The sequence below is a fragment of the Prionailurus viverrinus genome, chromosome B2, assembly GCF_022837055.1.
Source record: "Prionailurus viverrinus isolate Anna chromosome B2, UM_Priviv_1.0, whole genome shotgun sequence".
Classification (NCBI taxonomy): Eukaryota; Metazoa; Chordata; class Mammalia; order Carnivora; family Felidae; genus Prionailurus; species Prionailurus viverrinus.
In genome coordinates, this window is record NC_062565.1 from 58,137,256 (window position 1) to 58,154,855 (window position 17,600).

General features: G+C 34.5%; 1 protein-coding gene across 1 annotated transcript in view; it reads right to left on the reverse strand.

Moving 5' to 3' along the window:
- The window catches only part of EYS (eyes shut homolog), a 1,626,372-nt gene that overhangs the window by 506,322 nt on the left and 1,102,450 nt on the right, over window positions 1-17,600 (reverse strand). The window contains exon 29 of the mRNA XM_047860135.1: window positions 14,999-15,111. Coding sequence (XP_047716091.1) covers window positions 14,999-15,111 — 113 coding nt within the window. The remainder of the gene's footprint in view (window positions 1-14,998; window positions 15,112-17,600) is intronic.

The following is a 17,600-nucleotide window of genomic DNA, read 5'->3' on the forward strand; positions in this document are numbered from 1 at the left end:
CATCCACATATAAGCCCTACTTCATTCTCCCTTTTCCCTCTATTGTGATTCCTGGAATTGCATTCTTTAAAAAAGTAGTAGCACATGAGGAATCCAGGCTAAGACACCATCAAAATTTGCTTCTCTTTTGGTGATAGCTGTTGATGTTATCTACTTTTACCCTGAAACTTCAGCTAAAATCCTAGGAGTCATTTTTGTCTTTTTTTTTTTCCTTAAGCTGCTTGAGACTCAGTAGCTAAATCTGGCCATCGTTCTTTCTAAATAATATGATTCCATCTTCTCTATTTCTGCCAACACTGACTTGTTTCAGGCACTCATTTTTTCTAGGGTTATTGAAATAGCCTCCTATCTGGTCTCCCAAGTTTCAGTCTCATGTCTTCACTTTTAGATTCCATTCTACAAGGACTGATCCAGCTGAATCCATCCAAATGCCTATCTTAACATACTCCTGATTCTCAGCAGCTCCGAGTCCTTTAACACACAAAACCTGAGGTTTATCTGACCTGAGCTTACATTTTGAGGCTTATGTCTCATGCTTCCTGCATTGCATTTTATGCTCCAGCAACCCAGTAATGACATTTAAAAACAAAACAAGACAAATTTCTGTCTCTTTATCTAGAATATTTTCCCCCATTCATGGCATTTCCTCTTTTATAAATTATACTCACCACTTCTCAAGCTGAGATAGATGACTCTCTTCTGTGCAACCCAAATTCCATTATACATTTATACATCCATTAGAAAAATGACTCTTGTTTTTGTTTTATTTTGTTGTACCCCAACACACTGGTAGAATATGACATTCACCCACCAATTTCTCAGTATGGCAAAGATTCTCTCCCCAATATGTGAAAGGTATTTCAGACTCTGGAGGGAAATCAGGTATAGCTTTTGATTCTGTTATGCCTGCTCTATGCTAGATTGGGTATTTGTCCTGTCTCCCCTCCCACACCCATTGCTTGAAAGTGCACTAGACTGTCCTTCAGGAGGGATGGACTGGGCCTGTTTTGTTTATCTTTCTATCTCAATACCTACAAGAGAATAAAACCTTCAAGGGTGAATACATATTTAATGAATGAATGGATGGATGGATGGATGGATGGATGAATATTAAAAGGATAAACCCTGGGCATATCTGAAGTCATATCTTGCTGGGACAAAAGAGTATTCTCAGACATGACCTTTGATTTATATAGTCCCAAATAAGCAAATAGGATTCTCTGGGGTTACCTGTTATATATACCTGGTGAGTAGGCAGCAACATTGCCAGAGTCTGCAAAAAAGTTGACAGAGGACTGATAACGGTAATCAAAGAGTTTCTTGATGGACCTGAAAAGACTGTCTACCATACCAAGCAGTACCTGTTGTAGCTGAATACTTTCTTTGGAACTGAGGGCCAGGGAAGATATCTTTCTGACTGGGACTGAGGCCAGCATAAGTGACTAAGTCATACCCTATACCTATACCAAGTGGCTTTTTCTGTGTCTGTTGATATTTTTCCATCAATCACAGTCACTCTTACGGCAAACAAGAAAATATTTATATCATTATAATTGTCACTTTTGTTATAACTGTTCATCAATGTGTTTCCCCTCCTACTATGCTATGAATTCCTTAATGACAGTAATTCTTCTTTATTTATTTCAACATCTACAGCATAGGAGTTAAAAACATTATAACATTTAGGAATAAATATGTAGGTATGGAGGAGTGGTAAGACACAAGCTGGAGGAATACAATGGAATCAGGTAAGTAAAGACATGCAAGGCTGAAAAGAAACATTCTGGCACTTTAGGTAGGATAAAAATTAGCAGTCTGTATTAGTTTGTATAATATTCACTGCTGTAAGAAATAGACCACCAAATTTCAGTGGCCTACCAAATTCATTTTTGCTCATGTAGCAGTCTAATGCTGGTGTTCCTATTCAGTGGATTGAGGGGCATGATTTTTCCATACCATGACTGAAGACCTTACTATCCCTCCATCCTGTGACTCTACCATTAGGTAGGGTCTCAGAGTCCTCTGCAACCAACAAGGAAGTGAGACAAGAAAGAACATGGGAGAGAGAAATGGCAAAAGAATCATATATCTCTCATATGTTTCGGTCAGTAAGTGACATTATTCATTTCTCTTCATATTCTATTGGTGAAAACTAGTTCTGTGGTACCACCTATAGAAGAGATTGACAAACTTTTTTCTGTAAAGAGCCAGATAATAATATTTTAAGCTTTGTGGGCCATGTATTTCAGTCACAACTACTCAACTTTGTGGTTATAGGACTGAAAGCAGCCATAGATAATATATAAATGATTGGGTGTGGCTATGTTCTAGTAAAACTTTATTTGAATTTAATTTATGAAATTTTAAGTGTCACAAAATATTAGTCTTTTAAAGAAAGTTTTCTAACCATTTAAAAATGTAAAAAATCTCGGGGCGCCTGGGTGGCTCAGTCGGTTAAGCGTCCGACTTCAGCTCAGGTCACGATCTTGCGGTCCGTGAGTTCGAGCCCCGCGTCAGGCTCTGGGCTGATGGCTCAGAGCCTGGAACCTGCTTCCAATTCTGTGTCTCCCTCTCTCTCTGACCCTCCCCCGTTCATGCTCTGTCTCTCTCTGTCTCAAAAATAAAACGTCAAAAAAAAATTTTAAAAAAATGTAAAAAATCTCTATTTCTGGGCCTTGCAAGGCAGTGGGATGAACTTAGCCTATAGCTACAGTTTGCTGACCTCTGACCCAGATGCAAGGTGGCTAGAAAAGGAGGTCCCTGTCTTAGCTACTGACTTTAGAAAAAGCTCTACATTACTTTGGTTGACAGCTAGCTGTGTTCCCCCCTTAGGCTGCTCCTCTGACCACTACATAGCCATGTATGCCCTTCTCTCTCATATAGAATATACTCAGCCCCTTCCCAAAAGATAGAATGTACAATCTCATCTAGTCAAAGTCAATGATTTTGGGGTGATGTCCAGTCCTTATCATCAGACATGGCTGTGGCTTCTTAAAGGTCTAGAGAGCTACAAAATCAAAAGTAATTACCACCTTTAATATAAACAGGAACAGGATAATTGCACAAAATGCCCATGCCAAAAGTGAAGAATGGGAATGCACAGCAGTGACGGAAAGTAGCTAAGTCATCAATTATGACACGTTCTGCCTTGGCACGATAGAGAGTTCCTTGATTAGACTGATAGTCTTGGGAAAAAATCTCCCCACTCATTGTGTCTGACCTGTCTCTCTGGTCTTATCTGGAATGGGCTTGGAACAGTATGTGCTCCTCGAGAAAGGTAGAGCTTTCACATAGTGCTTTATGCTGGTATAAATTTTGGGGACCAAGAGATATTTTATATTTAGAGGGGTTTTGTTTGTTTTAAATCCAGGCTTGTGGTTTTCTTGGCAATATATTTCCATACACATTTAGGAATCACTAATCTATTTACATTTAGTCTGTTCCATGTTAGTAACAACATGCAATGTTCTTTCCTTGTCATATCTCAAGCCAGGTTTATTTTTCTGTTGTTTTTCTTCCCTTACAACATTATCTCTCAACTTAATGACAGCTACCTTGAGTTCATCTGAGCAATATGGCTAGAGGAGATAAAGCATCTTTTGAATTTATCTTTGCTGTATGGTTTAGTTCTTTTATTTTGCTCATATATCTTAATGAGCCTGTGTTTCTTTCAGTATTATATGTTCTTGATTATTTTGGGGGACAGGTTCTACAAACAATCAGCTTTTCTAAAAAAAATTTTTGTAATGTTTATTTATGTTTGAGAGAGAGAGACAGACAGAGTGCAAGAGGGGGGAGGGACAGAGAAAGAAGGAGACACAGAATCCAGAGTAGGCTCCAGGGTCTGAGCTGTCAGCACAGAGCCCCATGTGGGGTTGAATTCATGAACCACGAGATCATGACCCGAGCTGAAGTCGGACACTTAACTGATTAAGCCACCCAAGCGCCCCAACAGTCAGCTTTTCTAAACTTTAGAAGCTTCAATCATGTTAGATCCTTCAAGTCCTCCTCCCCCAGTAAAAGACAATAAAGGCACTTCCTAAACATCATATGCCAGAAATCAGACACTTTCCTTTAGCTCACAATTCATAGATGAGGACAGTCCTACCACAGTGCTACCACAGTGGACTTGCATCCACAGTCCTACCTAGATGCAAGACAGGGGTGGAAGGGATTGAGCAAGTTTGTTCTTGCCTGTGCAACTGTTTCTATAGGGCAATTATATATTATGAAGGGGGTGCATAAACTGTTTTGTTTGCAAAGCTAGTGGAGAATTTAACTTTTATTCTGAAAGCAATGGCAAGCATTTGGAAGGTGGCCATCCATTAATACCAAAAGCAGAGATTGCAAATAAAATATGTCTGAAGCATAGTGCAATATATAGAAGCCCTGGCACTGTGGTCTCACCTTATCAGTCTCACCACAGTTCTGAACATATGAGATAGTTTTTGTGAACCATGATTAATCATGAACACTACCATGAATTCTATTATTCCTAAATGAACAACATTTCTATTTTTCATAATAACCAAACATGTTATATATTACCATAACCTCAAATAGTAGTATTTGGAAAAGATTCATATCAAATTCTAACAGATACATTTATATCTCTGTAAGTAAAACCCAACTACATACATTTCACTGAAAAACTAAAAATAGTTTCTTTTTCCTGAATGTTTCATTTCCCAAGTATTAAAATAGACTTTAAAATATAAATATTGATATCTTTCAATTGTCAAGGAAAGTATGCAACGCACAAAGATTTGAATGAGACAGGAATAGAATGTCAGAAATTTCTGCAGTGCAGAAAAACGAAAATACATGTTAGTTAAAAAACTTATGCCAAATAAAAAAAGTTAAATTGCAATAGAAACAAACCCAATTTATAGTGTAATAAAATCTATGAATTTCATATTTGTGCTTTTCTCTTAAGTGTCTCTGTGTTTATTTTTTATTTATTTTAGTGTGTTACTTTGTTCATTTTGAACTGGCAATTCAAGTAGATACTTCTTTAAAAACATGAAGGTGGTACATTTGAACTTCTCATGGAAAACATTCTTCTTCTTAGATTACTATTCTCCCAGTTGATAGGGAATGTGGTCAAACAAAAATATGTAAAGATGGCTAATTATACTAGCTACCAAAGTGGAAGCATATCCTGTGTCATTGTGCTAAATGCAATGTTTATACACAATTTCATTCAGTCCTCATACTAACTCTATGATGCATTATTATTGCCCTTATTTTACAGGTAAGGAAATAGAAGTACATACAGGTTAAGTTACTTCGCCAACGTTATATTGATAATAAGTAGCAGAGCTGAACTTTCAAACTTAGTATGTCTGATTAACTCCTCTACCATTAAAATACACCAGCCTAAGTCAAACCCACTTCCACAAAACCAGCAGATAAATTCTCCAGTTCCTGTCTGTTGTAATAGAGCAGAAACAATCTTTTTATAGCTTAAGCATATTAAACATATTTTGTGATGAACTCTGTGTAATAAGAAAAAAAATATTTTAAATTACTTTTAGGGAAAGAATTGCTTTTAGTTTATGAAAAACTAGAGTAGAACATTTAATTATGAAAGACAGGCCCCAGGGCATGGTCCAGAAGTTAAAAAAAAAAAAAAAAAAGCAATATTATGAGAGTTAATTGCTCTTTTTAGTATGATAGGAAAAAAAAATACATAGAGAGTGAGGGGTTAGGGATTCCAAAAATAATGAGATAAGGACAGATTCTAGGGAGGACACATAAATTCTGTTAATGTTGAGACTGAGGCCAAATGCAGATCTTTAAGAAACACCTGAGGTGGGAATGGTCAAGGGATTTCTAAGACCAAGGATGACTAATAGTCAATATTTCATATTCTTGTATTGTTATGCTATTCTCTGATGTATCTGACTCCTTTTTTCGGAGCCCTGACTCTCAATTCTATGTTACTATTTCTTTGGGAAAATATAGGAAAAAGGACTATGTAAATCTATCATTTGAGAAAGAACAAATGATAAACAACAACACAATGACAATAGCTAACTAGTAACAATAAAGTGTGTACCAGGCATTTGACCTCATTGAGAGAACTTTTTAAAAGTATATACGAAATCATGAATCTCTTACAGCAACACTCTATGGCCAGTATTATTTTCACTATCACCGTTTATAAATGAAGGAAGCATTAAGTCACAGAGATGATAAATGGTGCAATACATGGTTCCAGAGGTACCAGGTATCTCCTCTTTTTAGTTGATAGCTCTGAGCTTTAGAATCCGAGTGCAAGTAACATCAAAGTGTCACTTCACTTGAAAAATGGAAGTAGAAAGAATTTAACAAAAGCTATGCATTTAAACACAAGTTCCCTTGTGATCATGGGAAGGACAGAACTGACACATATGTAAGACTCAAGTCATTTTTAGATACATCAGGAAATTAGAATTCCACAAAATTAGTTCATTCAGTTGCTAATACTTGAGGAGTGGCCAAATAATACATGTATGTCCACAAACATGAAATGAATCGCCTTACAGGTTTGTAAAGCCTAGATTGTTAAAGACTTCAATTATGCATTTATTAGCTCTATTCTATTGTATCTTTAGACACAATTACTTGGAGAATTTGTGTCTATTCTTTTTGATCATATTTACTAATAAACAAACTCTACCCATACAGATCAGGGATGTCTTAGTATACCCAAATCATAAGAATCCTGATATATGTAATTAGGTCCACTATGGAATTCTAGAGAAGAAAAATTTCTTTTTTAATTTTTTTTAATGTTTGTTTATTTTTTGAGAGAGAGACAGACAGACACAGAATCCGAAGGAGGCTCCAGGCTCTGAGCTGTCAGCACAGAGCCTGACGTGGGGCTCGAACTCACGAGCTGCGAGATCATGACCTAAGCCGAAGTTGGATGCTTAACCAACTGAACCGCCCAGGCACCCCAAGAAGAAAATATTTTTAAATATTGTGAAGTAGATTTAAGATATCAAAAACATCAAAAAATACAGGATGATAAAAAGTTTGGTTATATTTAGATACAATAACTATGCATTTTATAAATTTTATTTATTATTAAGACTGTTAGGATTACCTAGTTTGGATTTGGAGAGTACGGAAAAAAAAAGATCTATTTTCAGCTGTGTGTGTGTGTGTGTGTGTAGTCCTAAACTTTCAAGACAAATACAAGTTAAAAGCAAAAACAAACTAAAGTCTTTGATATACAGGGAGCAAATGAAGCAGTCTGAGAAGACACACACATTTTTCAATTATACAAGTATATCATCTATGTATTTTCCTTCAGGTAGAACTTTAAAATTTGATTAAAATACAGCTAAAACATTTTCCATAGCATGATTTTATAAAGTAAAGTTTCCCCTATAGCCTTAATTTCAAATATTACAAGTTTAAAATACTTGACATTGTTGATTCCAGCATCTTTTAAAATTTTAATATATCGTCAATGTAAATTTACATATTTAAAGTAAAGTTTAATAAATCATGTTGGGAAAACTGGATCTCCACATACAAAAGAATGAAATTGAAATTGGACCCTTATTCTATAAATAAGAATCAATTTAAAATGGATTAAGAACTTAAATGGAGGACCTGAAACTATGAAACTCCTAGAAGAAAAGATTTTCCTAGGGAAAACTCTCTGACACAGGGCTTGGCAATGATTTTTGGGGGATGACACCAAAACCTAAGGAACAAAAACAAGAAATACACAAAAGGGACATTAATTTTTTCTTTTTTTGCACAGCAAAGGAAACCATCAACAGGATGAATGAAACGGCAATCTATGGACTCACAGAAAATATCTGTAAACCTGTAAACTGTATATCTGAAAAGGGGTTAATATCCAAAAAATATAAGAAACTCCTTCAACTCAATAGCAAAAAGACAAACAGTCCAATTTAAATTTTTTTTAACGTTTTATTTATTTTTGAGACAGAGAGAGACAGAGCATGAACGGGGGAGGGGCAGAGAGAGAGGGAGACACAGAATCGGAAGCAGGCTCCAGGCTCTGAGCCATCAGCCCAGAGCCCGACGCGGGGCTGGAACTCACAGACCACGAGATCGTGACCTGAGCTGAAGTCGGACGCTTAACTGACTGAGCCACCCAGGCGCCCCCAAACAATCCAATTTAAAAATGGGTAAAGGAATAGACTTTTTCCAAAGAAGACATACAAATGGCCAACAGGTATATGAAAAGAAGCTCAACATCAGTAATCATCAGAAAAATGCTAATTTCAACCACAATGAGATATCACTTCATATATGTTAGGATGGCTATTTCAGGAAGGAAGGAAGGAAGGAAGGAAGGAAGGAAGGAAGGAAGGAAGGAAAGGAAAGGAAGGAAGGGAAGGAAGGAAAGGAAGGAGGGAAGGAAGGAAAGGAAGGAAGGAAGGAAGGAAGGAAGGAAGGAAGGAAGGAAGGGTGGGTGGATGGGTGGTTAAGATAACAAATGTTGCCAAGAATGTGAAGGAAAGGGAGCCCTATATATGTAAATTGGTACAGCCACCAACAGGACACAGTATGGAGTTTACTCAAAAAACTAAAAATACAATTACCATATGATTCAGCAATCATTCTTTTGGGTATATATATAAAGGAAATGAGATCAGTAACTTAAAGAGATACTGTGTTTCTACATTCATTGAAGCAATATTCCCAACAGCCAAGATATGGAAACAATCGAGGTGTCCATCAATGAATGGATAAAGAAACTGTGGTATATATGAATAATAGAATATTATTCAGCCTTAAACAGGAAGGAGATCCTGCCATTTGTGACAGCGTGAATGAACCTAGAAGACATAATGCTAAGTGAAATAAGCTACATGCAGAAACAAAAAAAATTTGCATGATCTCACCTTTATGTAAAATTTTAAAAAGTCAAATACATAGAAGCAGAGAGTAGAATCATGGTTACCAGGTTTGGGTAGATAAAGGGTAATGGGGAAATGCTGGTTAAAGAGTATAAAATTGAAGTTATGTAGTATTAGAGTTATGTAGTTTATAGATCTGACATACAACATGATGATCATAGTACTACTGTATTAAATACTGGAAATTTGCTATGAGAGTGTATTTCAGGTGGTCTCACCATTAGAACAAATGGTAACTATGTGAGGAGATGGATATGTTAATTGGTTTGACTGTAGTAGTTATTTCACTATGTATATGTATATTAAGTCACCAAATTATACATTTTAGATACATAACATTTTTACAAGATATTTAAAAATAATAAAACAGATTAAAAAATTATGTTTACTTATTTTTGAGACAGAGAGAAACACAGCATGAGTGGGGAGGGGCAGAGAGAAGAGGGGACACAGAATCTGAAGCAGGCTCCAGGCTCTGAGCTGTCAGCACAGAGTTCTGCACAGGGCTTGAACCCACAAACCATGACCTGAACTGAAGTCAGATGCTTAACCAACTGAGCCACCGAGGCACCCCAATAAAATAGATTTTAAGGGTACAAATTAAATAGTAAGATCTTAAAAAATGTTATAAAGTTGACAGCTCTTTCCTAGAAGGTTTGAAGTGGACAATGACACATATAATGAAAGTCATAAGGGATGAACTCATTCAAGAAGATAACAGAAATGAAAAGTGGAACCAAATAAGGAGAGGAGAGAAGCAATAATATACAGTTAAAAAGAAATAATTTAAACATATATGAATCCATCACACTGTCAGCCCAGTTTTGTTACACTCTATGTCTTAAAAATGAAGAATGTAGAAATATTTATTATTTATTTAATACTGTTGTTGTTGTTGTTGTTGTTGTTGTTGTAGGTTACTGTATGGTCTACTACTGGACAGCCAGGTAAAAACTAACATTTTCTTAAGACAGCTCCCCTATGCTACTGTTCTCATCATGGGAATCAGCAACTCATGGCACAAATTAGCTTTTTGAAAAACATTACACTAAGCTGGCACTCACTAAAGGTAGTCATGTCAAGGTATATTCAAGACAGAGTCCTACACCTGTGATAAATTCAGCTTCATGCAGAAAGCGCTCCCTGCTTCAGTCTCAAATGTACAAATGTAAAATAAATATCAAACTACAATTTCAGCTCTTGTCCATAATCTGGTCTTCACATGTAAATGACAATCATGTCTCCAGGAGACCAAGAGTATATCAATCTCACAACACATTGTCATAAGACAAGTATCTGAATGGCTAAAGAACTAGAGAACATTGTAATTTACTTCATTCCTCTTGTTTCATTTTAGATTTAATTTGCCTATATTATTTGAGTGAATAAAATTATGAACTTTGGATTCCCATTACTGAGTAATCAAATTTTGTTTTTGTACTTTATTTTGGAGGTTCATATAATTCACTTGAAAATGATATAGGATGCTTATTTTGTAAAAAAAAAAAATAATAGCACTGATGTGTTGCTACAACGTTAAAACTCTATACCTTAGTCTTTTATTAATAAAACATTTAAATCAAATATCTGCTTAAAGTAGGATTCTAGAATGTTTCCAAAAATTTATAAAGGCATGATATATACTTTATAACCTACTCTTTTTTGAAAATTAATAATGTTTGATTTAATGACACTGATGTTCTGCTGAGATGATTTGTGAATAAAGAATTGAAAGTGGAAAATAATCTGATGCTTTGTTTTTTGTTCGTGAATCATTTTCTTCTGTTTAAATACCTCTCCTCATTATACAACACATTCCTTCAGAAATAGTGATTATTTAAGAAAGAAAGGGTTCACATAATCTAGAGTATTTAATATTATATGGAGAAATATGAAAATGTGTAATAAGGGACCAGTTTGTATATAACACAGTTTCAAAAGTGCACACAAATGGTATATTGCTACAGCTATCCTTTTTTTCCTCACTAAATGGTATGATTTCAGATCTATCCACACAGATACATGTAAATGTTATTTCATTGTTTTCAACTAACTTATAAGTAATTCCATCATATTTATCATCCCTTTAAACATCCATTTCCTTACTTTCCAATGTTTTACTATTTTTAATAAGGCTATTTTAAGTGTCATTAGGTCATATACCTGTGCTTCTCTAGGGAAAAAACCTAGGGGTGGAAAGTTGATTTAGCTGCTCTTGATGTCATACTATATGACATCTATCCATGGAGCCTGAATGATCAGTCTTTCATACCCTGGGCACAAGACACCTCATGCCTCTACTTATTAAGAACACTAGTGAAGTAAATGTAGGTGTCTATTAAAATATGTAGGAAATAATATATTATATATATATTATTAAGTAATATTATATATTAGTCACAGATAGGACTTTTTGATATTTTATATTGATATGTGTTGACATTTGGGATAGTTGAATAACTCAAGAAACAACGTTTTCCAGTGACAGTAAAAAATTGTGCATGGGTAAAAGATCCATTCCAAATGTGAAAAAGAACAATGGATTTTAATGTAACAGAGTATAAGAGGTTCATTGATCATCAGGTTTCACATTCTACATTGCAACTAACCTTTAAGAATCTTTTACTTACCAAGTTTTGGTACGAAGAAGAATATTCCCAATTGTCTAAAAAGGTTATTAAAACACTGCTATCATTTCTAAATACATATGTATGAGGCCAGAACTTTCTTCAACTATTTCAGCAGAATAATTATTGTACAGATTGAACACAGAAACACATCTAAGTTTCCACTTGTCTTCATTAAGTCAGACAATAAAGATATCTGCAAAAAATGTGAAACACTGCCACTCTTCTCATCATTTTTATGTTTTAATAAGTACACTTACTTTTCAAAAAATATGCTATTCTTATTTATACTAACATGTAATGAACTTATTTATTTTATGAATTAAAAATAAATATATTTAAACCTCCTTAGTTTTAATTTCTAATATAGTAAATAGTAATAAATATATTCCACATTAAAAAAGGCTCTTTGATGGGCACCTGGGTGACTCTGTTGGTTAAGCATCTGACTTTAGCTCAGATCGTGATTTTGCGGTTCGTGGTTCGAGCCCCACATCAGGCTCTGTGCTGACAGCTCAGAGCCTGGAGCCTGCTTTGGATTCTGTGTCTTGCTCTCTCTCTTCCCTTCCCCCACTCATGATCTGTCTCTCTCTGCCCCCTCCCCCACTCATGCTCCCTCTCTCTCTCTCTCTCTCTAAAACAAAATAAATATTAAAAAAAAAAAGGCCCTTTGTGGCCAAGAAAAACAGCACTCTTTTTAAGGGTGCAAAGACCAAAAAGCTTGAGAATCACTCTGTAGCGTGAATCTAAAAAAAATAATGATAATAATTCATAATAAAAATTTGTGTGAAGAAATCATAATTGAATCTCAGATATTTTATACAGTAAATTTTTGAGCATCTACCATTCCAGGCCATGAAGAAATAGCAGTGGAAAAGTTCTACAGAGTCCATGCCCACAAGGAGCACACATTATGGTGACAAGAGTCATAAAAGGAACCTATAAACAAATAAATATATTCAAATAGTGTCATTCCTCATAAGAATAAAAAATAATATGGAAATAAACAGTGAGTAGGAGACATGATGGAGGGGAGGCCATTTCATTTTGGATCATCTAGAAAGTCATAGTAAAGTTGAGGGCTAAATGTTGAGAAGAAGCCAGACTTGTGAATGAGGAAGGTGGGGAGAGAGAGAGGTGGGTTCTGGGAGACCGATTAGAAGATGCAATTTCCTGGATATGGTAGCAAATTTGGCAATGAAGCTCAATGTCTCTGAGCTTTTAACAAAGAAGAGAATCCAATTTTATCTTTTTTACATTATAAGGCAAGGGTTATTTTTTTGATTTCACGGATAAGACTGAGGAGGAATAGGGAACAGTTAAACCTTACTTGGTGTCATACAGCCAATTACTTGCAGAATTAGGTTTTGAAAACTTCATTCTAGACCAATCTCGTCTTAGGAAATGTCTGTCTTAGGAAAGGTGATCACAGGGGTGCCTGGGTGGCTCAGTTGGTTAAGTGTCCAACTTCGGCTCAGGTCATGATCTCGCAGTTCGTGAGTTCAAGCCCCGCATCGGGCTCTGTGCTGACGGCTCAGAGCCTGGAGCCTGCTTCAGATTCTGTGTCTCCCTCTCTCTCTGCCCCTCCCCTGCTCATGCTTTGTCTCTCTCTGTCTCTCAGAAACAAATAAATGTTAAAAGGAAAAAAAAAAAAAAAGGGAAAGGTGATCTTAAATGAAATCAAGTACTAGTAGGGGTTGGTGAGAGAAGCAGAGTGACTGTTCAGAGAAATTTAATAGTCTCTGTTTGCCCTAACCCTAATTATAGCCAAAATGCCTCCCATATGTCTATAGCTGTGTTGGATGTTATAGGGAGGGATAATACCATTTGCAGCATTAAATTATAGATAGTATTTAAAGAACCAATATTGCAGAATGAAGGTCAAATTAATGGCATTGAAGGGCAATAAAACAGGACTTAAATAGAAGAGAGATTGAGAAAAGTTTTAGGGCTTGCAGATAGCTGAGATTACATAGTGATTTTCTGTTGTTGTTTTTTTTTATACTCATTCTTACAAAGAGAAGTTAAGCATGTCCTACTTTTATAAAGTTAAAAATAGAAAATTTTTATCAATTGCTACATTAGCAGATGATTATATAAATTATCAAAGGAGTATATCATTTTCAATGGATTTGCTTCCTAGTAAAATCATTATTCATTTAACTATGAGTTGCAAATCATAATATTTAACAGAGAAGCTAGAGAGCAAAGAATCTGAGAGGTAACTAATTGTTAGGAAATACTGCTCACTGAAAATCAATAAGAAATTGAGACAAACATAAAAAAATTAGAAATAAAGGGTAAAATATATAAGGATTTATGAGTATTTTATTTATATTAAAATTGCTGGAACCCATCTATTGTGTATAATGTAAGGTATTAAGTTTTAATTTGAGTAAAAACAAAACAAATAAAATAATCACTATGTCTACCACTGTATGATAGATGCCACAAATATATTTTAAACGTATAGCCTACAGGTGAAACACTGGGGAATGAATTAGCCTTTTACTTTCTAAAGTACTTCTTCAATTTTTGTACATACACTACCCCCCAGCCAAACTGTGAAGGACACCAATTTGCTGATATTCAAATATGTAAAGTTCTCATAGCCTTCTGTTTTTTCCCCAAAGCACACTTTATATGTATATATTCATTTGCATATTTCATCAATATCTCCTCTAGTACACCATAAACTCCTTAAGGACAGTCATTGTGTGACTCTTTATTCATCTTGGACCACAGTCCACAGAAGAATTTCAATAATTCACAGTTTTTTTTGTGGAGTCAATGTGTTTCTGCTATTGTCAAGCAGGCTGTTCTGTGATCAAACATCCTGCCTCATCACACTATCCTACCTAACCTGGGTGCACCTTTTCCAATGCACCACAAGGCTCCATAAATGATCCTTTTTTCGTCACCATCAGGGAAAAAAAAATTAACCAATATGTACCAATGGCATGAATGCCTAATATTGTGTCAAATGTACCATCTCGTTACTTCAACTCCACCCCACCTCCCTCCACATACACAGATAGTTCTATAGCTAGAAGAAGGTTATTTGAAAGGAATGCCACAAACAATGGGAATTCAAGCACAATGACAACTTTTTGAGAATGACATTTTAAAAGAAACATTTAAGCAACCTGAACAATACACCACATGCATGACAGCATGCTTATATTTCAAACACTCCAAAAGATGACATTTTCTAATCAAGACTAACTTATCATTTGTTGGTTGACACGATGTATCTTATGTAGCAGAAAGCTGAAACCCATTATAAATAAATGGTCCAATTTAATTGGGATATAGCTTAAACATTTTATAGTCTGTAAAAAATTATAGTATGTCACTATAAAGAAAACATCAAAATGAAGGAAATGTAATCTAATCCTGATTAGATGATTTCAAATGGAAATGTTACCTTTTGGTGTGGTTATTCAAACAAGTATTTGAAAAGTCATTAATGGATTTTACCTGCAATTTTCAACGTGAATTTTTTTCACTGCCTTGGATGGGATGAAAGATTCCCAGTTATTGATTTCCATAACTTCTATGCAGCCAGTAAAATTCTCCAATGGCCCAGAAATCTGAGATGGAGGAAGAGAAGGAGGGAGGGGGAGAGAGAAAGAATATTTATATTATTTCTACAATATATTATTCTTGCTGTAAATTGGTCAGAATGTGCATTCAGATTGGGTGGCTGATTTATTCAACATATTGGTAGAAAGTAATTTAACTCTATTCATAAATACCATTCCAGAATTTAGCATAAAAGAATACTACCTGAGTACTACCTGAGTCAAAAGTCACCTGGAATCTGTAGCTATCACTCTATGAATCACATATATGAATAAAGAAAAATTTTCATTATTATAGTGAATTACAGCTGGAACACAGGAGAAAAGCTAATATGTTCATCCTTCCCATCAGTGGATTACACTTTTGCATCTTTTGCCTATGTTCCTTCTTACTTTTTCTTTCAGACATTAGTTATCTTGCCCCACTCACAGCTATTAACACATCAAGAAAAGGTTCTCTTTCTGTTATCAAAGGAAACACAGTAAACTGAATATTTGTGACATCCCACAGTCCTGATGCATTCTGTATAACTTTGTGTTCAGTTGTGTGGCCTATCCTCCTTAGGAATAACTTGGGCAAAAAAAGATTGCCAACAGGACCAAATCAGAAAAAAAGAAAAAGGGCATTGGAAAGCATTTGTTTTAACGAACACATATAACCTCTTAAAGATAAACAGATATATGACTTTTCATTTTATTCACCATGAACATACAATACTATTCCATTAGTTATATATCTATATGAACTTACATTTATGTGAAAAAGAGAAGTTAATAAAAACTAAAAGGGGCACAGGTCAGATTTCAACAGATATGAGCATTTATTTCAGGTTCTGTATACTCTTATGCTCTTGATATTGTTAAAATTTTTAAGCTAAGATGGAACAAATTATGAGCAGGATAATTACTGAACTTATACACTTAAAATTGTCTACCTTGACTTTTGAATTAAAAAATGCACTATTTGCATTTTCAAGACTTAGTTTCTCATTAAATGTAATATTACAAAGGATGGATGGAAGGGAGACTTTGTATTGTTTAGAAATTATAGGGTGAATTTATTTCATCTTTTAACTTAGAGCCTTAGTTTAAAAACCTTTAAATATTTTCTTCCTCTTTCTGATGTTGGCTCAAACGTACTACAAATCCTCTCAACAAGTAACACTATGTCAAGTGTCAAAAATGACTGGACTAGAAAACAAAACAATATTTCACACAGTAAGTTTACAATGAAGTCAGCTCATTGTAAGTAAAACAGAAATGTTTGGCTCTTACATGTTGCAGAAGGGAAAATATTCATTTGTAATTGTTAGCTTAAAGTTTTTATGGGTTTTATTAATCTTTTTGTCTTTTAAGTTTAATTTATATTTTCATCACAGTTAGACATGGACCTGGTTTTTATTTAAGATAATGTGTACATATGCCTCCCCTGAAACATTAGAAGCTTGTGAATTAATATACAGTTTACAATTAAAAATTAAAAAAATTAAATGGTCTTGGAAAAATGCTATTGATAGAAATGGTTATGAATGTTTTACTTAGTTTAACACAGTTCAAAAATAGCATAATGTATGTGCATATTTAAATAGATATTTTCCTCTGTTCATGAATATCCTTATTATTTATGAGGATGAAAAGTATGAAGAAAGTTATAGCTTTTTAAATGAATATGAAGCAATGAGAAATGCTCTAAAAGAAAATGATTCTATGATTACTCAGTGAGATACATGATAGAATTCTATAATTCAAATCACATTCACATATTATGGATTAAAAGATAAATATTAATTTATTCACCCTGGACTTTGTTAGCAAGAAAAAAAATTCACAGCCTTTAAATCTGAATGAATTCAAAATTATTTGATTTCTTCTGTATTAACAGATTCAAAATTTCCAGTTCTTCCACACATTAACCTCTGGCACTCTTGTTCAGGATGAGTTAACTGGTTTCCAAACTCTCATGTAAATCTTTTTCACTTTGAATATGGAAATTTCATTTAGCAAAAAATAAGTCAAACTTGTACCCAGAAACACCAAATCTAAATAGTAAACAGTAATCACATGGTTTTTAGACAGTTTCTAATGTTGGGAACTTTACCCCCTTGAATTTGACTAACTTATAATAATTTGGTTAGTTAGGTTTCTGGGACAGGATTTTTAAAAAGTAAAAGGGAAACACAAGATATATAATTGATACAAGTTACAATGTAACCATGTATAATAGATTCATTAAGGACAAGAAATCATGAAAAATCACCTGTATATGAGATTACAGGAATGCTGTTCTTGCATGTTATCCCCCTTTCCATGAGAAAACATCTGTACTCACATATACTCCTGGGATTTCTCAAATCTGGTTTTTATTTTTGTTCAAGACAAATAAAAAAATAAGGACCCCTAGTTACTTCTAAACAATGTAAAATGGCCACCACACAATATCATTAATATGATTCACAGTACTGAACAGTAATAATAACTGAGCTCTCATTTTTTTTTAA